The sequence below is a fragment of the Numenius arquata genome, chromosome 1 (genome assembly GCF_964106895.1).
Source record: "Numenius arquata chromosome 1, bNumArq3.hap1.1, whole genome shotgun sequence".
Classification (NCBI taxonomy): Eukaryota; Metazoa; Chordata; class Aves; order Charadriiformes; family Scolopacidae; genus Numenius; species Numenius arquata.
The window spans coordinates 50,325,769-50,352,340 of record NC_133576.1 but is presented as its reverse complement, the minus strand read 5'-3'; the positions used below and the strand labels follow the sequence as shown (position 1 = coordinate 50,352,340).

At 33.6% G+C, this 26,572-nt stretch overlaps 1 protein-coding gene across 2 annotated transcripts in view; it reads right to left on the bottom strand.

The window, feature by feature from the left end:
• The window catches only part of DMD (dystrophin), a 1,192,402-nt gene that overhangs the window by 656,368 nt on the left and 509,462 nt on the right, over nucleotides 1–26,572 (bottom strand). For both annotated transcript variants that reach the window (XM_074159135.1, XM_074159144.1), the window contains exons 35-41: nucleotides 22,413–22,592; nucleotides 20,262–20,390; nucleotides 18,510–18,680; nucleotides 14,785–14,907; nucleotides 13,143–13,280; nucleotides 11,031–11,183; nucleotides 9,923–10,105 (exon numbers count right to left, since the gene is read on the bottom strand). In XM_074159135.1, coding sequence (XP_074015236.1) covers nucleotides 9,923–10,105; nucleotides 11,031–11,183; nucleotides 13,143–13,280; nucleotides 14,785–14,907; nucleotides 18,510–18,680; nucleotides 20,262–20,390; nucleotides 22,413–22,592 — 1,077 coding nt within the window. The remainder of the gene's footprint in view (nucleotides 1–9,922; nucleotides 10,106–11,030; nucleotides 11,184–13,142; nucleotides 13,281–14,784; nucleotides 14,908–18,509; nucleotides 18,681–20,261; nucleotides 20,391–22,412; nucleotides 22,593–26,572) is intronic.

Genomic DNA, 26,572 nt, shown 5'->3' with positions numbered 1-26,572 from the left:
GCAAGGTCTTAAAAGGCACTTGGCAGCATTAAAATCTGTTAAAAATAGTTACTTTTAAAAAAAAAAAAATTCATATTTTCAAGTAAGAATGTAAATATTTTCTCATGTATGTGATTTCTTTACTCATGTATGATTGCAGTCCACAAAAGCTTGCACGTTGCAATACTTAAAACATGTATTTTAATGCTTGTATCTGACTTCAGTGACTTATGTGAAAATTAAAACTTAATAATTAATACACGATTATATTCAGCAATGTTCTTGGACAAAGAGTGCTTTATGTCTTCACAACACTTCACTGCTAAGGCCCATCTTACTAGTTGAGAAATGCCGCATTAATAGTTTTTAGTCTATGATAAAATGAATCTATTTATCTATATATAAAATGAAATAAAGCCAGTTAAAATGAAACTATTCTTAATAATAGCATTAATTAGAAAACCCTTCAGTGAATTTTACATGCTAGGAATAGCAATAGAAAATTGCAGACTTTGATTTTGAAAACCATCAATCAACAAGCATTGAACAGTGTGAACTTCCACTGTCTTATTTTTGACCTTCATAACCTGATTGAAATGCAAAGCTTTTCTCCATAAGAAAAGGTCTGTTCTCTGTACTTTTAGGCTTAAAAAACCCTTCAGATAGTCATGCTACACTCTGATGAGCTCTGTATAGTGGATTGGATAGATACCTGTGGTTGCTGGGCTCAAAGTCTTGGATGACTACTTCATTCCACCCACAATTTTTCTTTTTTTCTTTTTTTCTTTTTTTTTTTTTTTTAGTGTGTTATTTTCTCATTTGGATGAGAAAAGAAAGAGACGGACAAAAGCTATAACAATTGATTTTAAACAGTAAACCCAGAGTAATTAACCATTATATTGGTTATTTCTTCCTTTTTTTTTTTTTTCCCTCCAGGAGGTAAATATATAGTTTAAAAACTGTGACAAAGCATTTTGGTGCTGCAGCCAGTCCTCTGTGTTTTACACACTCTCATGCCTTTAAAGCCTCCCAAGATGTCAAATACACTCAGTCGAGTGGTAAAATGAACAGCTTTGGCAACCCCTTTTTCAGCTGCTTAAGAGGATTTTTGTTTTATTCTGGTTTCGATAATTGCCTCCAGACATGGACTCTCTTAAGGGTGAGTCAGTCCTGCATATTGAACTTAGCTGCAGTTTATTTGAAAACTTACCCATTGCCCCTTACTAAAGAGCTGCTAGCATTCACAAAAATAAGAGATTAACACAGCTAGAACAAATTGAAAACTTTAGCAATTCTGCTGTTAACTTTTAATCCTGACAAATTCCATTGGTATCTATTTGTTAAGCACATATTAAAAAAATAATTCATTTCAGCTATGATGAGACTGGGACTCTTTTATGCTGTACTGTGTGTGATATAAGCCAGCTCTTTAAGAAAAAAAAAAAAAAAAATAGAGCACTGTGTATCACGCCCCAGCTGCAATGTTACCATGTCCTGAAGAAAAACAAAATCTAGTAGTGTTATGCCATAATTGACTAATTGGGACTTGTGGGATTTAGAAAGTGTCTCTTTTTTAAAATAAATCATGTATATATGTTAATTCTGATAAAGATGACATATCTCAATAGTTGCAGTAGTTCAAAATTGACAAATGAAAGGAAATCTTAATTTCTCCATCATGACTTTAAACAGATATTTGTAACACTATAAAAGGAATTATTAGAAAAATTGAAGACTATGCCACCTAACCATTTGACAAACACTGCTCAGGCCATGTACAGTCACTAGCACTTTTGGGGGAAAAGTAAGACAGTGGGTCAAAAGAGGTAACCATTCTCAGTATTAGAAATCAGTAAATAAGCAAATACTTAGGTACTCATGTTACATTTTGGAATGAAAAAAATAAGAACACATTGCAAAATCTATCTCCTAGGTGGGTTTTCAACAGATGATTAAAAATGTTATTTAGGATTTTATAAGGGTTTAGCCAGAAAACACTTTTGTAATTGATTTATATGTGTTACCTTCTGGTAGACAAAATGTATTTGAAAGTTTTTATATGCTAACTACAGAATACATAAATCCATAGAGTTGTTTACTATGTCTGGCATTCATCTTGTAATATTTTTCACAGCTGAAAAAATACATAGACATTATAAAAGAAATGTCATACTTAAGGAAGTATCTAGTTGACACTAGATTAAATCTTCTGCATAGTCCTATATCCTTGTAATCATGATGTCCAATCATGACAGTCTCTATTGATTCTGTTAAACCAGCATTATGTACTCAAATTTGCCTGCGCAGCACGAAATACCCAAAAGAATGGAAGGAATTTCAAATGATTTCTTACTCAGAATTTCAAAATTGTATTTCTCAGACAGTGGTAAGCTATAGAGAAGAAATAGTGTATTGAGCTATAGAACAGCGTAACATCTATAGAGAAGAAACAGCTTCTGCATAATATGTTGGAAGGCAGCCTTCCTAGGAACAGACTTTGGTCAATGCCAACTTATTTAATGGTTGATTTATTAAGACTACAGAAGAGCCGTAATCTTAGATAGCATTTATTCATGAAGCTTTAGGGCTGTCTTGAATAATAATAAGTGTAACTCTACTGACTGATCACCAAGGAGCCAATTAATGTTAAATAACGCATAGATATGTTAGAATGCAGTCTACTGATGTCTAAATTGACTAACTCATTTTGAAATTGACTGTTCATTTGTGGTGCTAACTTTCCAGATATTTATGCAAACTACATAATCTAAAAGTACCATCAAAGTACCACATTAGTGATGAATGCTAACAGCTTCAAAGAGCAAGGTCCTAAACCTTAAATATTGACACCTTCCAGAAATGTTAAAAGGTATTATGTAATTATTCTCCATCTTTATTTCTTAAAATAACATAAATCTACATTTATAGAGATGCAATCATACAGAATAATAATAGGGTTTGTCACTTAGGCTGATTGATACTGCAAGACATAGATTTTATTTTTTTTTAATAATGTGAATGAAATTTCTGTCAATCCAGCAGTTTTGAAAACTAGTTATACATACATAGACATTCAGCACGTGCACTGTACACGTACAAATCTACTTCCTTCTGCACCGTTATGAGTATACTCAGAGGCGTCCATGCAAAAAACCAACAAAACAAACAAAAAAACCCCAAACCAGGAGTGACACTAACATCCTGAATTGTAGAAAGGAGATGAAAGTTATCTCTTCAAAAGATACTATCACTTAGAACCAGATTACTCTGCAGCAGGTCTTTTCCCTTATTATTTAATTCAATATTATAGCCAAGAATTTTGACACCACTTTCCTCACCATGTAATTTATTATGTTAATAAATTATGATATACTATATCAGAGAAAATAAAACAGTAATTAGCTGCCTTGTTTCCTAAAGAGCTAGGTAACTATAAGGAAGAAAATACTATACTAGTATAATGCTGTTTTGTCCAAAGAAAATTGAAAAAAAGAGACAACTGGGTGCTACGTCAGACATGATTCTTTAACCAAAGGCTGTTGGTCTTGTTTCCATCACAACCATACAGCGAACGGTAAGAAAAGCCTGTGGTGTGGCTAAGACTACATTCTTTTAACCACTTCATATAATTTAAAGACAGCATCCTAAACCAGCCTTAGTACAAGTTGCAGCAAGTGTTTTCACTCCTGTGTTATAAGGCAAAGATGTGAAGTTTCACTTTTAAACTAGAGAATGTAATTTAGATTACTTCACTAAAATTTATAACAGCTGATGAAAAATGGCAGAGAAAAAGCTTTTCTGTAAAGTTCTGTCATCCACAAGACAGGATTTTTTAACTTCAGTCTATTAAAATACTATAGATTTGCAGCGACGATAGTGAATAGCATACAGAATTAATAAGGAGATATGAGAGGAGACAAATATGCTTTAGAAGAACTCAAAATATTGTAGTAAACTGCTCCATTTTTATAAAAGAAGGCTACAGACAGTCTTCAATTAAATTACCACAACGCTGTATGCATTCATTTTAATTTAAGTGCATTTTAAAATGCATCTATAAAACTAGCTCTTCTTCAGCTATATCAATGACAATATCCATCTTCAGTGTACTTCCCATAGCTTTCTTATCTTAAATTAGACATAAACCTAAAGTGTTTGAAATACAACTAAATTATTTGGAATAGATTTTCTAATAGTACTTTCCAGGTTGATGGATGCTAGAAAATGGGTGTAAACATTCAGCTGTGATTCTCTTCCCAAAGATTCCCATCCACCCCTTTGCAGACCACGGTCAAAAAAGCCCAGTCTTTAGCTGTGCTGTGTAAAGTTATTTGTTTAAAAAGCTGCCACTGTAAAGGTCAGAAAAGTTAAATGGTGTCACAGGATCGCCTCTGTGCTGTCCTTAAGAGACCACAAGCACATAGGTGAAACAGATACTAATCCATCACTGTATAGTTTTCTTTTGTCCGGTAGGTATTTTCATATTTTGCTTTTCTAATGCCTTTTCTCTCTTTTATTCGTCATCTCTCCCACTCATTGTAGGAATTATGAAGAATTAACTTGCCCCTTCTTCTTGGCAACCATTACTTCTTTATTTACCCCAAGAAATATTTAAGGAAGGATGAGAGAAGAAAATCACCTAATTCCAATGCTGCTCGTTATGAAAACTGTGGAAAACAACGATCACAAACCATGGTAGCGCATTACTACTACAGTGTCCATGTTACTTAGATGCAGACAGTTAATTAGGACACCAAGTCCTGTGCTTATCTAACTGTGACAGATTTATTTCAACTAATGTTTGATTTATATATTAGAAAATATCTTTACATAGAAACATATTTTAACAGTTAAAAAAAAAGTTTAAATTTCATTAAGTGAACTAAATAGAGCTCCACAGAGAAATATTAACTGAAAATTGCAAGATGCCCTTAAAAGACTGAACTTAAGCAAACTCTTGAATTTCAGATGTAAACTTGATCTGGTTCCAGAAGTTGATCACATACTTTCTCACCTGAAGTGATCATCCAGTTAGGAGGCAGGTATTTTGAATTTCTGAATGCTTTAGAGAATCTTAAACAGAATAATGTCTTTTATTTGGAAAAATGAAGCTTGTGATATTTAGTTCATAGTAGGTACTAAGAGTACTGGTATTTTATTCGTGTTGCAGATAACTATTGATCTGCTCAGACTAAATCACTTACCTTATAGAAATAAATAAATGTTTTGTATAGCTGTTTTCCTTGCTCATTCAATCCATAGTCTAATTGGTATGAAAAAGACAGTCTCTCCTGATGTTTATCATTTAATCAATTTTATTATTTTTCCCAGTATGGCCAAAATTCAGGCCCAAATATTGCAGTGTAAAATGACCATAAATTTCAATAGAATGTTTGTGTGTGTCACTAATGAAATTACTGAAATGACTTAGGTAAGCCCATTCTTTTTGTTTGCATATACATCAATAGGTACATAATTTTGGCAGTTCTTAATAAGTTGCAAGAACAATATTCCTCTTGTCCTAGAAATACTCTGGCTTACTATTTACAGGATGCATAGTTCAGCCGAGAAAGGAAAATAAAAAACCCCACCACATCTGGCGGCAGAAAGAATGTTGGATAGCTTGATAAAATATGGTAACAGGACATATGAAATAAGAATTTATAGCGCTGGGTCTACATTTGTGTTCGTCTAGAAAATGTTTTCTCATGATAAAGGCCTTCAGTACTACACGCAGAGTGATTTCAGGCAGCTCAAAAAAATCTAAGCTGAGCCATGACATAAACATGCTCACAGACTGCTGAAATGAAAGTATGGAAAAAAACCCTTCTATAAAACAAGCATTAACTAAAGTTAATTTAATTAAATGTAATCAATAAATCAATAACTGATTTTGATCCTGATTTTAATTAAACTTCCTGATCTAGATTTTTCTTTGCAACATGTAACTATTTTCATCATCCTGGAACACTGTTGCAGATAAATAGTAACTGGAAGATTTAGATTTAGACTGTAGCAAAGGGGATTACTAACTTTTCAGAAAATACTCTGTGACTGACAAGGCTTAATGATTTCAGATTCTGCAGAGAGAATCTAGAAATAAATGACCCTTGACCTCTCAAATGTTCTAATTTTTACTGAAATGATTTTTAAAACAAAAAAAAAAAATTAATTTTAATATGCAAAAATTGCATACTGCTCTAGGTTTAAACATTAATGGCTTCTTTTTTGAAGAGTATCTTAAGCTTCCATGCTTAATTTCAGTGGGATTTAGTGGTTAATCATAATTTTAAAACATGACGGTAAAACATTCCACTCTAAAATAAGTTATTCAGATTTCACAACTGAAGTTATTAGTGACTGATTTCAAATGGAAATTTTTAGCAGAAATTAAGTAGAATGCTAAACTTTTCTTAGCACAGGAATCAGAAATCTGCCCAACTGAAAAAACTGAATTTTCTGCCCACTTTTTATTTTGCCACATATGAATATAAACACCGAATGGGAGGTGAAATTTGTTAAGATACATGAACTCAAAACCTTTTTCCTACTCAGTGTCATTTTAGGTTTTGTGCAGTTGTATTTATGTATTTTTCTACCATGATTAATCTGAAATTGCAATAAACCCACCTTTTTCCCTACAGAATGCCACACATTAGTCTCTGACAATTTTCATGTAAAGAGGTGACCACTATAAGAAATTGAATAATGTCTCAAAATTGGCAGAACATACAGTGTTTGAGGTAATATAAGTACATAATACCACATTATCAAAAGTGGTGACAGAAAAATCCTTTATATACATATATATATACACCCATATATATTTGTCAATTAGTTGCTGGATATTTACTTCTACATATGTGTGAGACAATCAGAATTTAAGAGAATCTAACATAGAACCATAGAACAGTTTGGGTTGGAAGGGACCTTTAAAAGTCATCTAGTGCAACCTCCACTGCAATGAGCAGGGTCATCTTCAACTAGATCAGGTTGCTCAGAGCCCCAAACAACCTGGCCTTGGATGTGCCCAGGGATGGGGCATCTACCACCTCTCCGGGCAACTTCTTCTAGTGTTTCACCACCCTCATTGTAAAAAATTTCTTCCTTACATCTCGTCTAAATCTACCTTCTTTTACTTTAAAACCATTACCTCTTGTCCTATCACAACAAGCTCTGCTGAAATGTTTGTTCCTATCTTTCTTATAAGCCCCCTTTAAGTACTGGAAGGCTGCAATAAGGTCTTCCTGGAGCCTACTCTTCCCCAGGCTGAACAACCCTAACTCTGAGAGGACTACCATGCCAGAGACAATGAGTTCCTATATGGTTATGGTTTCTATATCCTTTTGACAGGTCTTCCCAACAAATATTGGGGAAAAGTAAAATCCAGGGGAGTGTGATCATTCTAAATTCACACTTTGATATCAAAAATATATTAGCTTCAACAAAGGTAAGAAATGCAAATCTGTCATTAAGTCACATAATTAAAGGTCTTCTTCAATGCAGTCTTGCTATGTTTATTCAATGAATCATAATGAATTGCAAGATATACAGTACAACTAAATCCTCATCGATTTGTAACAGCTTTCAATTGTTAAATAAGTTTGTTATTGAATACATCACCAATTATAAATAAAAAGTGCAGTAGTTTTCTATTTCTTTTGCTTTAAAAATAAATTCCTTTTTGTATTTTTTTTATATGGTTTTATTCAGTTGATGGCTAACAAAAAATCTTGAATGTAATTTTTGCTGGCATATGCATGTGTTCAAGTGAATAGCTTGAATTTTCACTTTTCTTTTGTATTTTAAAGTCTTGCACAAACAATTAATTAATCCTCACAACATCCCTGTGAGGTAGGTATTTAGGCTGTATTAAAATAAAAAAAAAGTACTCAAGAGAAATTAACTTTCTTTCAGTGATTCAGCAAAACCAAAACAGTAACAAGGCAGTTATACTTCTCACTCTGATTGGAGCCATGAAATATAGTGCCTCTAACCAGTTTCAGTAGCTTGTGTAAAAATTCTAAAATAGTTCATATGAATATCACGCTGGTTATTGTCAACAGAGCAAGATATTTTTCATAAGAAATGAGAAAGATACAGTAATTATCCTGTACATATGTAAATTTCATTGAATAATGACCTCATACCTCAGATAAATACTAACAAGTACCCTTCTTGCATGAAATATTGGAGAATATTTAAAAATTTAACCATTACAAGGGTAGAAATATATTATATAAATAATATATTTTAACAATAAAAATGCGTGCAATGGTTACATGGCTTTAAAAAGTTGATGACTGTATTCCTTTGACCAATTCAAAAGCACATGTGCTGATGTATCTACCTTACATATTTTAAAGAAAAATATACTAATATATAGTTTTATTGATTTGCTAGTAAAATCTTATAATGTATCTACTCATCCTCTGTCGTGGTAGGTGGTGGATGACATAAAAAGCACAGTGACAGCAGAATGTTTTTATATCAGTTGCATGCACATTCTTATTTCTTACTTGCTTATCAAAGGAACAAATATCATCATTACAAAAAAAAGACTCATTTACAAGACAAAGTGAAGCCTGCTCTAGCTTCATGCCAATATAAACGTTTTGCAACTGATTACATCCATCAAGTTTAATATAAACCAGAATAATCTGAAAAGAGTAATCAGATGGAACAAGATTTAATGACATACAAATCAAAGTTAATGTTTCTCTGATTGTTTCGATTAACTGCATAGCTATGCCAATTATTACTTTATATATACATTAAGTATCTTAATAGTATAAAACTTAAAAATACATAATACACTCAATACATTAAACAGAGGACTGTGTCGACCAAAAAGTTATACACTATTGCTGATTTTTGGAACTGTTTTTTCTTCTTTGAAACATAGTTGACCATATATCAATTAGAAATAACAATTCATGCATTTAAATTTTCATTATCCTGTCAGTATGTCTTCTCTGTAAGCTAGGTGCATTTAAAAATAAATAAATAAAATTAAATTTTGTTGAAACACCCCTTTACCACTAGCACTTTTAAGATTACAGAAGAGCACATAATGCAACAACTTCCTTGAGAACAAATCTTATCTTTCTTCATATAAAATCAAAAGCCTAGAAGACAATAAGCAGAATAGTAGGAATGGCCAGGAAAAAATGCCATGTAAATGCACAAGCAATCTCTGGTAAATAGGTACCACCCAATACTTATTTTGATCATAAACCTGTGATAGTGACAGTTTATTTCCCTTTTATTTATCCAGTTATTTCAGCATGTATAAACCAGTAAAAATCATTATATTTTATATATATCTAAACAACTCGAAATCAGAAGACACAAAGATGGTTTATAAAAATATGTTTTCATCTTGTCAAATTTAAAAGTACACTCTCTTGCAAAAACTCCTTTGAGAATTCAAGCATTTGAAGAGGCCATGTACATACAGTGTCATAAGAATTTTTTTAATGTCTTCCTAAGGTGGATATAAGATGTTATGGACCAAAAAAAACCAACCAAACAAACAAACAAAAAAAAACAAACCAAAAAAACCCCAAAACAATTAAAATTGGCATGGGATGGGTATTTTGAGAAAGACAATTTTTCTGTTTTACACATTCACCAAACAAAATAGAGACATGGCAAACTGACGTTTTTAAACTGGAAAATGTTATGGAAAAATAATGAGGCAACACAAATAAACACGAATTTTTCATTGCTGAGTTTTTTATAATTGGCTGATTTAACTTAAGGGCAATTTTAAGACCAGAGAACTATTGTATTAGAATATAAAGATGCCCCCACTTGCAGACAATAGGGTTTTTCTTATTAATATCTGAAGAGTTGACACTGACCCTGAAGCTCTCATTGTTAGTAGGATGCTGTTAGTAGTAGCAGTTGCAAACATATGGGTTTGCCAGTAACAACTCACAATTTGTGCATAGTTGAGTCTTCGAAACTGAGCAAATTTGCTCTCAAAATCTTGCCAGCGCTTGCTGAGCTGTATCAGGGTTGGCTCCACTGCTTTTGCAGCCCCATCCTTAGACAGGCGTTCAGCCTGCCTGTGCACCGCATTCAGATCTTCCTTCTTCTTCTCCAATTCTCCATCAATCTCCTAGTGAGCAAAACCAATACAGGGCCCAGGACAGTTAGCTAACTAGATCAATCAACTTAAAATTAGCAAAATACTTCTGTCAGAAATTCCATTTCCATTTTATTGTTACAATTAAAATTTACAGGTTTTCATGTCTTATTTTACGTTTAAACAGAACAAAAATAACTGAAATTGAAGAACCTTCTTGTAGACTGGCTGTAGTGATACTAACAGCTAGTACACACTGAAAACTACTTAGCAAAGGCCAACAGTTTCCACTTCAGGTCCTTGCTAGTACACTGTGATGGGCAATTGGAGAAATTCTTTTTTCAATAAGGGTCAGCATATTCAGGACAAATAGTGTTTGGACAGCTTGAAAATATATTATTTGACTCCTTAATATATTACTTAACTCCTATTTTACTCTGTGGGAAACTCAACAGAGAATGAAGCAAAGAAAGACGATGCAAAACAAACTAGGAAAATCTTTGACAGTATGTAAATAAATCTATAGAGTTTGACAGTGACATGAATATGTTCTGATGAAAATGAATGTGCTAACATGAGATAGAGGTCATCCATATATCGGTAAGTCATTTGTTCATCTGGAACAAAGATACATAAAATCAATTACAATTTTTACTAGAAGACATTTGATGCTTCTTAATACATTGCACACTTTCCATATTATCAACAAAAATATTTATTTAGTGTGTTTCAAATGATTTATATAACATTCTGTATAACAAATAAATACAAGATATAGTACAACAAAGAAATGTCAGTTTGAACACAGATAATAAGGTTTTGTTTTACTATAAATAGAAATAAGAACTGAATTGATAATTTTCTATATCTATTGGAATATTTGTTGCGTTTACTATCTGTTAAATTGATAAGCTATCACTCAAAACGATCTACCATTGCCATCCCAAAACAACATTACCTTTAGCTTCTGCTCATCTTTGTGGTCTGGTAGACTGGCTAACTTTTTCTCAATGTCATCCAGCCATGTCATTAGGTCATCAGCCTGCCTCTTGTACTGATACCATTGATGAGAAATCTCTAAAGCCTTTTTTCTTCTTTGAGATCTCAAGTCCTGTTCACAGTGCAGACATTATTAGAATATGAATTAAAGGCTTATAAAATATGAATTGGCATGTGTGCACACTAAAGGGGGAAAAAAGTGCACAAGGCCACTATTATTTTAATTAAATGTTGATATTTAAATCAAGTCTATAAATATCTCAACACAGCATATTTTCTTCAGTTTAACAACACAGAAGCAGCTGAACCCAACATATTTTCGTCAGTTTAACAGATTATTTTTTCTTTCAAAAGAAGTTACCTAATTCAGGGTTTTTCACATGTTGAATAAACCACTGAGAAAGTCACCAATATTCAGAGAAGTTAAGACTCTTACATAAACCTCAGTATTTTATATATATAAAACACTTCTGCTCAGAATACTTACTGGACAGATGGAAACACAGCCCACTTTCTATTTAGCCATAAGTGGGCTTCCTGTGTTTTGTGGTCTCCTGTGAAATTCTAGCCTGCATGCAAACTCTGTAGCTATTCAAGAGAAAATCATTTCAATGCAGAAATGTATGCAAAGGCAGGTTTCCTTTTTCTAAATTATATACCATTTACATAATAAATGCCTTGTGTTTATGGCTCAGCTTTATAAAAGTGTTAAAACTTCTCTTTAACAGCAAGGTAAAAAAATGTTATTTTTTTTCATGTAAATATTATTAAAAATACTCCATTTGCATTTGCTTTAACTACTTCACTCATACAAAATTCATAAAATATGTTCATTACTATAACTTCTTATTTAGAAGTAAATTAAAAAATTACTGGTATATTTTATACAAAAATACTCAGATGAATTTGCCTCAACCATTCTTGAATTTTATCTGACAAGGCTGAATGCATTAACTGAGTCACTCAAAGGAAAATCAATCTCTCTATTCCATAAGAACAGCAAAAACCTGCCAGTAAGGATCTGGTCAATACCATAGTTCCAGAAATACTTCTCTTGTTTCTCCCCCATGAAAATTATGAATTACTTCCATTTAACTTGGGACAGTCAAAGACAAACCTAATAGATTTCAAGTTTCTTTTAAATGTGGACAAAACAACAGTATATTCCAGCTAGTCTTTCACTGAATTCAAAAAGACCTGCAAAACTGTAAGAGTTAAACAAAACGAAATCCACAGGAAAGGAAAGATGTTGCTTAAAAATAAGTAATAATAAAATGTAATCATGCCACGTCTCCCAACCCAAGAACAACTTAATCAAAATTTTTGAAAGAGAGAAAAATTCTGCTTGCCAATAAGAAGAAAAATTCTTCTATAGCAGCCAGAGCCTATGCTAGGAGACCAAGGAGCCTTTCCAACTGCAAGATTCTTTCTTTCCTCTTTTATTTTTCCCTCCCAATTACAACTATTAGTTTGTCCAAATAGGTCTCACTGTGGATGTTTCTAGGAACATTATCATACAGTTATACCTCCAGGAGCGTGGTAACGCAGAATTTTGGTATGCGACTTCAGTTTTTAGCCTCTTAGCTGCTAGGTCTATTGATTTTACCACCTACCCTATTCTAAAGATGCTGAAGCCACTTTTCCACTAAAGAACATAGCACGTAAATCTTTCAGTAAAGCATAAAACAACTCATTCGTTGCCAGAAGTATGTTATACAACTGAAAATATAAGTTTGTGAGAACTGATTCTAAGGTCTTGACTGCTGTTGGAGAAACCTAAAATGTGCATAATGTGTTAAAAAAGGAATTATTAGGAAAGAAATCATTGTTGTCCAACTGGCAATCATATGGTTGTAACACTGAGGACAAAACAGCACTTTTTAAGCCGGAGATTTAAAATGTCTTTTCCAAGGCATCAAGAGAAGTATAAAAGAAAACATATGTTTATAGCCAAATAGTTTTAAATTACTCATCTCTAAATAGTAATGAAGATTAATTTAACAGAACAATGCCCTGAAATGCAGAAAAAAATGGTTTTAGTAGCATGTGCTTATATTTGTAGCTCCTATACCTTGAGAGCATTATGTTTAGTCTGCAACAGCTGTTGTTTTGTCTTTATTTCCTCCCGTTTTCTCTCATCTGTGATTCTCTTTTGAAGCGTGTCACCCCTTTGCAGCAATTCTTCCACAGTGCTCTCGTCATCTTCACTCTGATATGAACAAAAAGAACAAGCGTAATAGGCATTTTAATCTATTATTACTTAAGTACTAGGAGATACAGACAAATAAAACTACACTTCCTCTGCCAATGTAATCATCTAACAGCTACTTGCAGTTCTATGCTGAAGACGAAATGACTTTTACTTGCTTTCTACAATACATGTAGACAATTGAGGGGTAAAAGCAAAAAAGCATTTGAAAACCTACATATGTTTGATATTAGATTTTATGCAGCATCCAAGATAACAGGATGAAAACATTAAAGGCAAAAAGGTAACATATACTTCACTTTACAACAAAAAGAATAGATATATCTGAAATATTCTAAATCACTGTCAGTAGTCACTTAAATTGCGAGTATACTAGAAGGACATGTAATTCCTGACCATTTTACGTATCAACACAATGCAAAACAGCTGTTCTGGCAGGGAAAAATGATACCATTAAGTACTTTTCACATGGTAGTTAAATCTATGCCATATCTTTTGGGAGTGTATCTCTTGAACCACACTAAACATTTTACGTAAAGAAAGGGAATTAAATACGCTCAAGTAGTGAAAACTGCCCCATCAAACCTGATTCACTTAGAATTTACCACTGCAGTACATACCGCCTTAAATTTTACTTTTCCTGCATAAAAAATAGAAGAAAGAAAGAAAAGAAGCTCTGTAAAGATTCCTTTCAGCATTCATATAAAATAGTATTCTTTGAAGAATTCCTTTTAAGGAAAAGAATATTGACTCTTTATGTTGCTTGTAAAGAAATATATGTTTGATCTTGCTGAAGACTCACAGAAAGAGTGTCCTAAAGACAAATCCTTCTTATTTCCCAGGCAAGAAATGTCACCCCTCTGAAAATCACTCTGAAGAAAACACACTATAGTGGCAACAGTAACAAACACAAGAGTTATTTTACTCCTCTCTTTTTTCTTCTTTTTTTTCTTCCCCTAGTAGGCATAAATGGTTTTACTACTTGCAAAGAGCACACGTGAGTAATAAAGCTTACCACAGCCACAAAACTATTTATAATAAATGGTATAACCAGATCGGTTAAGAACTAACTGGCAGGTGGCATTTCTTTCAATGATCATTACCTAGTATCTGGTTTTAGTGAATGTCATCTTTTACTATATTGACCGTTTAGATACATCATTCTGTGTTTTCTTGGTCTTTATAGTGCTACAGAGATTTTAATATTAATTATCTCTTCTGTAATATTGCTGGTACTCGTATAGGACCCGTAGGTAATATTCCTGTTTTGCTTAGTGCTTTCACAAGGCTAGAAAAATGTTTTTCTTATAAACTAACAATCAACTTATCACTAAAAGTTTTAGTTAATGCTAACTTGGGGCTTTTGATTTTATAATATATTAGCACAGTAAAATTTTGTCCAATTCACATCTAAAGATCCTAACAAAATATGGAAGTTTCTAATTTTCACTCAGGTCTTTTTATCTCCCTGCCTACTTCAGTCAGACTTCCATTTCATATTTACCATATCTTTATTGAAGTCCTCCTCTTTCAGATTCACCCCCTGCTGAATTTCAACCTCCAGTGGTTCAAGCAGTTTTTGTATATCAAAGTCAAATTGCTCCAATTCCTTCAAAGGAATGAAGGGCTAAAATGGAAGAAATACAAAGATTATTTATTTAAATCACATACTTAACAGTTTTATCAGAAACATCAATGAAAAGAGACATCTGTTCTACCTCCTATTGCTAAAACAATGGTAGACTCTCCATCATGTGGAAAAATATATACACCATACAACTCAAACTACTCAAAGATACACGTAAAGATAGGTATTTAACAATACTGTAGAATTTCCATCTAAGAAAAGATAAGAATTCTATGGTGGGTGAATTTTTTTTTTTTTTAAATATATTCTTACATTTGTGTGTAAGAACAGGCTCAGCTAAACAGTGTAACATAATGATTTGTCTAAAAAATTAAATGTTGGCACTACTTGGTTAAATCTGGTTTGTCAGAAATTACTCACCCAGCAACAAGCAATCCATTCAGATTAAAAACCACCTACTACTTCCAATTGAGAAAAATTTAATGATAATTTGTTTCACTATTTTGAGATCATTGATCTCTCACAAAGGACATCAAAAATGACAGATGAACTATACAAAACAAGAGACATATAGTCTTTGTGTAAGATATTCCCCTAACAATATTTTGTAACATTAAAAAAAATCAACAAAGCTTCACTAAAAGACCTTCTGTTTAAAAAATGCTTCCACAAAAAATGCAGAACCAAAAATTCCTCAAACAAACAAAATAGACACAATTCACCCAAAATGAATCACAGTATAATTATGGTGCTTTATCTCAGTGTTCAGATTTGATCTCTAAAAGAAGTGCCACTTATTAGCAACACACCACCCTTTATCTCCCGGATACCCAAGCATCTGTGGATAGTTTAATGTACAATATATATTGTATATTTATTAAGTGCATAGCAAAGGATCAACAGAAAAAACTTTCTTCCTTCACAGCTTTAAATGCAAGAACAAGCAACAAATTCTTGATGAGTCTTGCATAAAACAGATTTAAAGTTAATTAATGCTTTATGATGTTCTTGGAACTCTTAGATATACAACTGCCTTCCTGCTAAAGACATAAGCTAATTATATTATAATCAATCAGTCAATACAATTGCTATTTATTATAAAGCAAAAGTTTTTAATGAAGATCGTAACAATCAAAGTTAATCGCTTAAAGAAAGAGAGACTGGACATCAACTGTAATCTGTTCTCAGCTGTTACAGAGATGACCTGGGAGAATTAGTGTAAAAACGCCTTAATTGTATCTGGTTGATTGTTCTAATGAAAAAGATTTTTTGCAGTTATGAACATTAATGGAAATATAATAATGCATGATATTTATAGAGATAATACTGTGCTCACAAATTTTCATCAAGAAGCTCAGTGAGCACTCAAACTGAGGTAGGAATAATAGCAAACTACACAGTAATTTCTTCTTAAATGCTCTGAGGGATGTCTTCAAAAGTACTCAAATCTCACTAAAAGATGAATCAACTAATAAAAGTGGAATATAAAACTACTAATTTCTGACAAATGCTAAAAAAATAACAAAAAGAAAAATGGAAGGAAACATACTAAATGAAATTCCAATAATTGAATAAGGTTCAAAGACCAACTGAAAATGTTAAATATCATTTTAGCACACTATGATCATTTTGTTAATTCAGGGCACAACAATTAGGTATTTACATTGACTTCACAGGTCATTTCTTATTTGCTGTTGTACAGATAATTGTTAGTATTTGAAAAAAAATATAGCTAATTTGAAAACATGAGAATTGATTGAAAATAGATTATGAGAGCTTACTATCCTTTTGAATTGGTTTTTAAATCTATTATTTGATGAGTAAATAATTTTACCAAAGGATGAAAAAAACCTCAAAACACTTAGGAAGCATAATATCACCCGGTAAGAACAATGATTTTTCAGCCCATGAAGCTGAAATCATGCCTAAGGGAAGTGCAGTTACCTACATCATACAGGTGGACAAAATGAGGTACCCAGCAATTAAGTCCTTTATCTAAATGCATACAGCAAGTCAGCAGAACCACCGAAAACTCAGACAAGCTTTTGCCTCTCTATCTTACGCAATACCTATTACTATCGATAGCCTTTGTGAATCATACCCTAGCTGTCCGTACCCCAAGGTCCTGGAAAATGTCCCCTAAATTCTAATTTACCATTAAAATTATGTGCTGTAGTAATTCCTCTAGTCTTGCTATGTACACAGTGTATAAAACTTAGTGAGGTGCTGCCATTCCAGCTCATCTTGCCTATACAATCATAAACGGGAGAAGCCCTGCAATAGAAGGCTGCCAGGTGGAAGATGTTTGCATTGAGCATCATTTACGCCTTCTTTGAGTAAGCCCACAACATGCAATGCAAACAGTTAACCCCTGATAAACCATCTGCAGGCAGTCCCATTGTTCCCTAAGACAATAAATAATTTCATACAACCCTAGCAAAGGCTGCATCAGCCCTGTATGCTCATACTGTTGTGGAAGTGCAAGGTAAAACTGAGAAGGAAATCCAGACTGCAGGTAGCAGATGTTCAGAATAAAAACATCACACAACACAGTTGTTTGGGCTTTGTGCCAAGATGTTCTCTATCTGCAGTTTGTACTTGTGTAAGAAGTAAATGAGGAATGCCACACTGGAAAGGCTGAAGTACTACTGATGGCCAGTAGGAAAAAAAAAAAAGATGACCTTTATCCATAAGACATATTCCTTCCTGTTACAGAAATGAAACCTGAATAAAATGAAAAGTCCACAAAGGATGTGCTGGTTACACAGTGTATTGAGCCCTGCACAAACGCCAAAGAACTCAGGAAAACCATGTCTCTTTGCTCATGCTTTTTGCAAAACTTATTTCTTGCTCTGCCACTGATCCCCTATGCATTCATTTCCAGTGCTATTATACTAGCCAGCAAAAAAGTTAAGATCAAGATCCATGCATTCCCATTATCTTATATACCAACCTGCATGGCTGCCTGCTTTAATCTGCTGAATAGCTCTCCGCAATAAAGGCAGCAAATACAATTGAAAAAGGAGGTGGCTTATGTCCTACCTCATTTCAATTCAGAAGTCACAACTAAAATTTACCTAATCCTTATTGAATTCAGATTCACTAGTCAAACCAGTTGCACAGGCGAGTAGCTGAAATGTAATTGATAGAATCTCTGTGTGTGTATATATATCTATCTCTATATCTATCTATATCATCCATATCGATATCATCTATATTTATACCTATATCTATACCTACCTCAAACCTTGGTGAGTCACAGCCTCACAGGAAAAGACTGAGTGCACTGAATGAAAAATTAGCCCCCAAAAGCCAATTTATGAAAAAAAATGGCTATTCATACTTTGAGAAGATTAAGAATCTTACTTATGCTCAGATGTTGCTCATTCTTTATAAGTTAATGAAGTAATCATTGCTAGGTTCACATAAAGTCAGAGAATACTTCTAATTGTGAAACAGTGAAAAAAAACCTTAATACCAAAAAACACACTTTAAAAAAAAAAAAAAAGTATTAAGATTGACATTTTTTTCCTTTAAAAGCTTTGTTTTTGGGAAAGGGCAGCCTGCTATGTAGTTGTAATTTTGCACCTTACATAAATACCGTTTTCTATGCATCTCCATATGGAAGCAAGTCCTCCTACCTTTCCACTGTTAATTCTTTGCGATACAGCTGCAAATCGCTGGTTGAGCTCTGACAGTTTAGGCTCTACTACTTTCCTGCAGTGATCTCCACGGTTTGTCATCAAGTCTACCGCCTGGTCACGCACAGAGTCCACCTTTGGATGCGTATCACTCAGCTCAGCCTTTAAGCGCTACAGTCCGTGAGCAAGAGACAGGGCTTGAAGTTAGTAATAAATGCAAAGAGAGAGAAAGAGAGAGAGAGAGAGAGAGTGTGCAAAGGAATAGGGAGCAAAACCACAAAGCAAATTCAGATAATTCTGCATGAGTGTGTAAATCCAGTTGAAATACATTAGATAACATTCCCAGTCATAACCCTCAAATTTATAGTAGGAATGTATCTACATGTCTGTTTTAGTATCTCCTAGAGGAAATTAATGGTGAACATTATTTGTAGGCAGGTTCTTATCTGCAATAATACAGTCCTCAGCATATATCAGGATATGCCAAATTATTTTATGTTCCTAAAGCAAAGAAGAGCTGCTAATTCATGTATTATGGAACTGGATGTATAGTTGTTGCTTTCATTAATGTTCATGCCCATAGTTGAGGCAGAAAAAAATGACCAGATGAAAAACAGTGGGAATTTTTTCTATAAATCTACCACAAATTACAAAAAGCTGAAGGCAAATATCTTCTTCCTCTGCAAGAGTAATCTTAACAGTAGATCCCAGTATGGGCAGAGGCCGCAAAAGATAGCCAGGCATTCAGAAATCATAAACACAGTTGGGCATTACGAATTAAATTTCACTGTCTGTATGAAATGCCTTTGTGCAATACAAATATATATACCTGCATTGATGGCAAAGAAAAATGTACTTTCTACCTGATGATGACAAAATTGCTCATTCAACTACAAAGGTCTGTCCTGCAATCCTGCTGAGATCAATGAAGCATTGATGTATGCTCTGCCTTGTAAAGTTTTTCTTTAGTAAATGGTATTATTATGTTAGTGTCAGCAATACAATTCTGATTTTGATTTGCAAACTGTTCTTCAGATGTCACGTTTTGACTATAGAGTTCAATACAAAGTAAAACTTCACACCGATTTCAGAAGAAAAAAAAAAATCTATATAGATAATAATCTGAAGTTGTTTAATCTTAACAAAAAAGGTATTTTAAATGAGATAGTTCAAAAATTCAAAATTCACATCTATCCTGCAAGTTAATTTTTCATCAGTTGGTCAAACAATGCGATAAATCCTTCTGATCAATACATTAACCCACTATTATATATCTAATTCACTATATAATATTCTTGTCTGTGGTGTTTGTCAGGACTCAACATAAACAGTGTTTATAGAATTAAAACAATCATATGACAGAGATATCAAATGCAGATACCGGAGATATCAGAAAAGTATCACAGAAAATCAGAAAAACAATTAAAAATGAAGAACACAGAAAAAAAGGATTTTGTTCAATCAGATGTGTTTAAAGAGTATTTTCCAGCAAACACAGGCTTAGTACACTGCTGTTCTACTCAGCAGGAATTCCCAAAGACTTATAATAACATATCTGGTTTTATTTCTGCAAGGGTTTAACTTTTGTAATGCAGTACAAATTTATTAAGTAATTTACAATCTGCCAGAGGGTAGCTTTATCACAGAAAAAAAGGATGTTAATCAATTTGTGATACCTTTTAAAATAGGCTAGTTTTGACACAGTCTTTTTAGAATAAAATTAATGTTTTTCAGAAAATCACATTTTTTTACCTTAAGAATTTCCTCTTTTTGCTGGGGTTTTTGTTTATCAGATTCATCCAACAGTATTTCAGCACGATATATCCAAGTTGTGACATTAGCTACATTCTGATCAAAAGCGTCCATTTGCTTTTGATATTCCTGTATGTGGAAAAGGTAAATACTGCATACAAAAAAAGTAATGAGAACTGAAATGATAGCCATAATTATGCCAACTGTGGCAAACATGCATACATTATGAAGTTAAACTTTTTCATTTTACACACTAACTGCTTGTTTTGTGAAAGAGAAAATCTGTTGTTTGTTTGCTCTCACTTTATATGTTAGTTTTCTTTAAAAAGACATTCTAGGAGAGAGAGAAGCTTCCAAAGTGACAGGCAGGAGGGTGGTAAAGTCACAGTAAGACGCAGGCATCTGCAGCTCGGCCAGACTGCTGAGAGGAAAAGGAAGCTGACAGCCAGACCAACTGGAGGTGGAAAGAAGAGTTTCCCAAGAACCAGTTACAGAACTCATTTTGGAAAGCCACTAAGTTGATTGAAACAAGGATACACTTGCAAAGTCACAATCAAGAATGGGAGCTTTATATATAAAACTCTTATTTACACCTCATTTAACTTCTCTGCTTTAAGATTCTGTTTTTTAAAAAGCTGTTCTAGTTGATTTTCTTATAAATCTTTTTTCTCTCCTGAATTTCAAAACATTTTGTCTTTTTTGGTGATCTCACTAGAACGAGGCCTTTGCATATCCACACAATACATGTGTGTACCACACACCTGAAATCAAAGATTTTCCTAGTCCTTTTGGCCCCCACATGTATGTACCTTTATTTTATACTGTTCTAAAATCAGTAAAAGACCAACTTCCTCTCTTATACCTTTTAATCATGGGTTCTAGTAAATATTAACAAAAGAATCCAAAGCAAAGAAAGAGAGTATGTGGACGAATGCATAACTACACCAGTCTATAAACTCCATTATATCTTTCTTATAAACAGTTTCACATTGAAGCTGAGCACCTACATCACACTGAACGAAATGCTTAAGTTTTCCAGATAGAATAGATACAACTAAATGCTTTCACTTGTATACTGCATACAGCCGAAACAGCCCCGTATTGATGCTGTATATCTGTCACAGAAGCATTTGTAATGTCGCCACACAAGCTCCAGTGGAGCTCTAACACATCAAGCTCTGAAAAGTCATGATAAAGGCTAACACAACCTTGAGAATCACTTCAGTTTGTCTGGGTTGAAGCTGCATTCCCATGCTCCCAGCAACAGAAACAGCATACAAGATTTCCAAAAGCATTCTGGCAGCCCAATGGTTAAGATCCTTTTGTGTTTAAGGGTTCAAGCTGTCATTTCTTCATGGCAGAATGAATTTTAAGGGAGAATACAGTCATGTGACTATCAGCAGTTTGAAGCAGGTGGGCCTGAGGCTCCTGAATCTGTATTAAATAGGTAGTAGGGATTTTACTTTTGACTAGGCTCAATCTGGTCCCCTTAAGTAATTATCCCCAACAAAACATGCAGTATAAACTATCCAAAGGAGGATCATACAGTTCCGAAAGACCATATTCCATGAGCACACTATGTATGCACCTGGAGCAGAGCTCCTGATTTAGTTGTCTCCGAAATGAATCTAGTTCACACACACCAAAACTACCCTGTGGACCACACCAACATGCAAGTGGGGACTTAACTTCCCAACTGTACTATTCCAAAGAAAAATGCTAATGCAGCCAAAAGCAGCTGACCAAGCAATACCAAGTTGTTGGTATTAGTACTAAGACTTACTGAACTTAGTTGACTATTTCTGTCACTTGATTCATATTCAAGTAGTCTAGGTCCATGGGGAGAAACCACATTTCATTTATTATGAAAAAACAAAACAAAAAAAAACAAACAAAAAACAGTCCAGGAACTACTGAGGTAGACAAGAATGGGAAGCAGTAACAATCAAGACTCCACAGAACCATCACTCTGTAAGCAGACAGATTCTGAAAATATACCTAATGTACTAAACAAAAATCAATCTGATTGTCTGTGTACTTATGTATTCAATAAGCGTAGTTCAGGCCACCAGAAGAAGCACCCCTATAAGGCTGAGCACCTATGACTGGGCACCAACATGTCCTCTATGTGAACAAACACATTTTCCTTACCAGTAGAAGATTGAACCATTCTTCAGCGCGTGAAGTAACTGCTATCCAATTACTGTTCAGGAGGCTGAGTTTATCCTCCACTAGACTTTCCTTTCCTTTCAGCACTGTCTTCAAATTCTCTCCTAAATCACTGATGCTCTTAAGATGGACCTGGCGTTTCTCAATCTCCTTCCGTGTTGCCTACGTGAGCAGGATGAAAAATAAAAGTTCAGGAAATTAAAAACTCTCCACACTAAGAACATCAAATATTAAAACAGCCAGTAAGTTCATACTAGAACACAGAGTCTTGCTTCCTACAGGAAGGGAAATTCTGTGAAGAGCAGTAAGTAACAAGTAAATTGATGCTCTTTAGCTCTGATAAAATTGTAAATGCTCTTCATAATCTCACAATCATTTTTGGTAATAGTTTCCTTTTAAAAAGTGTGAATTACATCTCCATCCAGTGTTCAAAATAAGGTTTTAATACTTAATTATTAAACAAGATTCCACATTTTACATTATTTATATTGAGATGTTTAAAGTTACTTTGCATATAAGAAAATGACATAGTTATCAAATAGCACATAAAGCTTACATAGTAAATGGGACAATAATAAAGCATCATGATGACATCTTAAGACTTAGAGAACTCCACTGAAAATAAACTCATGAAATATTTTAATATTCCTTTAATATTTTTAATGCAATCTTTTTCAGCAGAAACCATGTTGTTCTTTCCTGTCAGCTTTCTTGTTTCCTAACTGTAGAAATGTATCTTTTCATTCCATTCACTTGGGATTTCACTCTGCAAACTAAAATAAGCTATTCTCCATAGCACCTCTAAGCTTGAATGACTGAAACAGATGTGCAGTGCTACAAGATTATTAAAAGATATGTAAGGTCACATAACTTACATATTATTCATGTCTTAATATTTGTTGTGACATGCAAGAAGTCTAATAAAAGGAGCAAACCTCAACATATTTAGACAACATGTAAAAAAGCAGGAATTTAATACTAAATACTGAGATGACAGTACAGAGTATAACGATCTTGCTGAATACTCAAGGAGAGGCACAAATTACTTACAGCTAATACCACATATAATCATTTTTACAGGAAAATTTTTTCTGAGCTCCTAGTCACCTGCTGGCAATGATCCAGGTATGTATGATCTCTGCTTATAAAGCTTCAACTAGAAATCAAGCGGTCCAAACTGAACACAAACAGAAGTAAGGTGGGAGAAAAGTAGGAATCGCTAGTCTCTAGAGACATTGACTGGTCATAGCTAACTGGAATACACTGAAAGAAGAACCACTTCTAATCAAACTGCAATCACAATTCTTCCATCTCAGGATCAACACTGTTACTGCAGTAGGAACTACACCTTTACCACCTCCATGCTCTCATGTCTCTCAAGGTCACACATCAGTATGATTTTGTTGATAATGTGTTGTTAGAGAAAGTAAAAATTTAACTTACTCTTTTTGGTAGAATACAATCTTAATAGTACTTCCAACTTAAAGCAGAAGCTCACTTTCTATGCTTAACAGAATTAATGATCTAATTGTGCAATGTTATTTCACAGAAAAGGTTTTACACTTGCATTTCATGTAAGTATGAGAAAAATTCCACATTCTACCAATTTTCTCAAATACAGAGGATTTGTAATAGAACCAAGACATAATTAATGCAAATGATTAACTATAATAGGATGTATAAAGTGAATTGCTGATGTTTTTTCAAGCAAACCAGAACTGTGACTAAATGCAGAGGATAATATTTTAATTGTGCTGATCATTAACGTATGTAGATTAAAAAAAATTCAACACCAACAAATAATTGAAGAAAGGTTCTGTATGCCTCCACACTGCCTGTATGCTGTGCTTTACTTGGAAGTAATCTTTGCAATTTGAATGTCTCTAAAAGAAATTAGTTAGGTAGCTCAGCTCTCATGGGTGGGATTACAGAATTAATCAGCAGCTGACATTATGGCCTTCTCAGTGGCTGACTACGCATATTTATTTGTTTATTCACAGCACATCTTTTATTTTTATTGTGTTCTGGCCACTGACTATGAATCAGTTGACACAGTTCTCAGATTATTTTCTTTTACTGATTTTACTGATAGGAAATATGTTGCTAAATGTGTTAGCCAACATAATTCTAAGTACTTCAAGTCAACTTCATACTCACTGTTGTTATACACTGTGGTAAAATAGAACGTTAAATCACTGGCAGACTCATACTGCTGACAGTAGGGACTGATACAGAACTTTTCCTGGTAATACCATCTGCCATTTCCTTTTTGAGAACATGGTTTCCTGACAATCTAATTTTTATCAGGCCAGTTCCTGATTAAAAGACAAATAAACTCTACAATGGTTAATGTCTTCAGTGATAAATATGTTCACTAAATCAGACTTCTAATTATAATGAGTTTCTAATATACAATGTTTAATGACTATCTTTCCACCCACATGTAATTTTTCTTATCTATTATAACAGAACTAAATTCAAATGGAAAGATTTAGCTTGTCTCTACTGAGTAAAAGGCAGGATTTACAGTCATCAGTATATTGCCCATCTCATTTTAAATAAGTCCACCAAGTTTTTGTTCCATCCTTAGAAAAATTCTAGGCATGAACAAATAAATAACACACTTCCCTCCATGTGTTGATTAATTCTATGTCTCATTAACATAATTTCATACTCAAGATGAACATTCCTTTTTATTTCTAGGTGTTTATACTTTGAAGACAATGTTTGCATGTATGTTTTTTTTTTTTATTCTAACCTTTATAATTATCTTTGAAATCCTCTGAATTCTTTTCTCTTTTGAGAAGTCTTGGGTACTGAAAATGAATTAGAAATAAGTGCAGTAATAAATATAACTGATTCCTTGTGCTGTATAGAAAAAAGATTATAAGTTCTCTGCTTAGTTATATCGACAGCAGCACACATCCAATTTTCAGTGCATTCGCACTACTGAGTTCTCTCTCCCCCTCCATTTTCCATCTTAGTTTTTATGCAGACTTTCCTCACAATGGGAATCTGCTGGGCTTAATTCATCTCCCAGTGCATTTCATTAGATAGGTTACTGTCTTTGCCAGTCCACTTACCCGGGAAGTCCAAAGCCCAAAGCTGCAACATTAATCAGATACTGTGAGGCGCTGGTTCTGGGGACTGAATTATTGATGCTCGGTTTTGTATGATGCCTCATTGAAATCCACATAGGAGTATCAGTATCGTACTTATTTATGAAGTCCTCACAAGAATTTTAAATTGTCCAGGATAACATGCAGCAATTCCTGCCTCTTAGTGGCAGCAGGTTCTTCAGGAAAAAGCATACTCACTTCACATAATTTCTGCAAATACTTAGATAGGTGGCTAGTATCTGCCACCTAGACTATCTGTTGGATTGCTCAAAAATAAAAGTCTGCTTATGTGAGTATTGGTTTATATTTCCTAAAGAGAATCTTAATAAAGGAATTCGGAAAGCCTCTCACTCGGTACACACATACTTCAACAAGAGGCAGCTGCTCTCATCCAAAGTTGGTTGTTTATTCTCATTTTAGTGATGAATTGACTGAAGGAAAAGAGCTGAGGTACTATATGAGGTTAGACTGCAGTGAAGACTTTGAGCAGGGTTTGAAGCCAAAATATGTTTTTTACGAGTTTTTCCTTCAACCCTTTATGTGTCAATTTCTTGTGAGAATTCACAATACTTAATGACGTTCTTTAAGATTAGTAAATGGACTGGTTCCTGTTTGATATATTTTTCATGTTAATATTTCTTATTTTAATTAGCTTTTGTTACCTTTTTGGATTGTCATAAGATAAAAATATGTTGTACTTGTTGTAGCAAGTGTAAGACATAACAAGGACTTCCCACTGTGTAACTGCACTGATCATCAGGCTTCAGGTTCTAATTATGCAACTTCCGAAGCATTAATGTTCATATCCAAGAATTAAATGATATTAAGGACAAATCTTTCTATTTAAACCGCTGTGACGCTATATTCATCTGGAATAACTTTCCTGAATATGCATGCAGGAACATACAGTGCACATTTCTGTTTCAATAGAACTGTACTGTGTAGTTTAACACCACCAAAGATTATTCTTATTTTCATGACTGGGTAAATGGACTGTATAACTGGCAAATTAGTTTAAGGGCA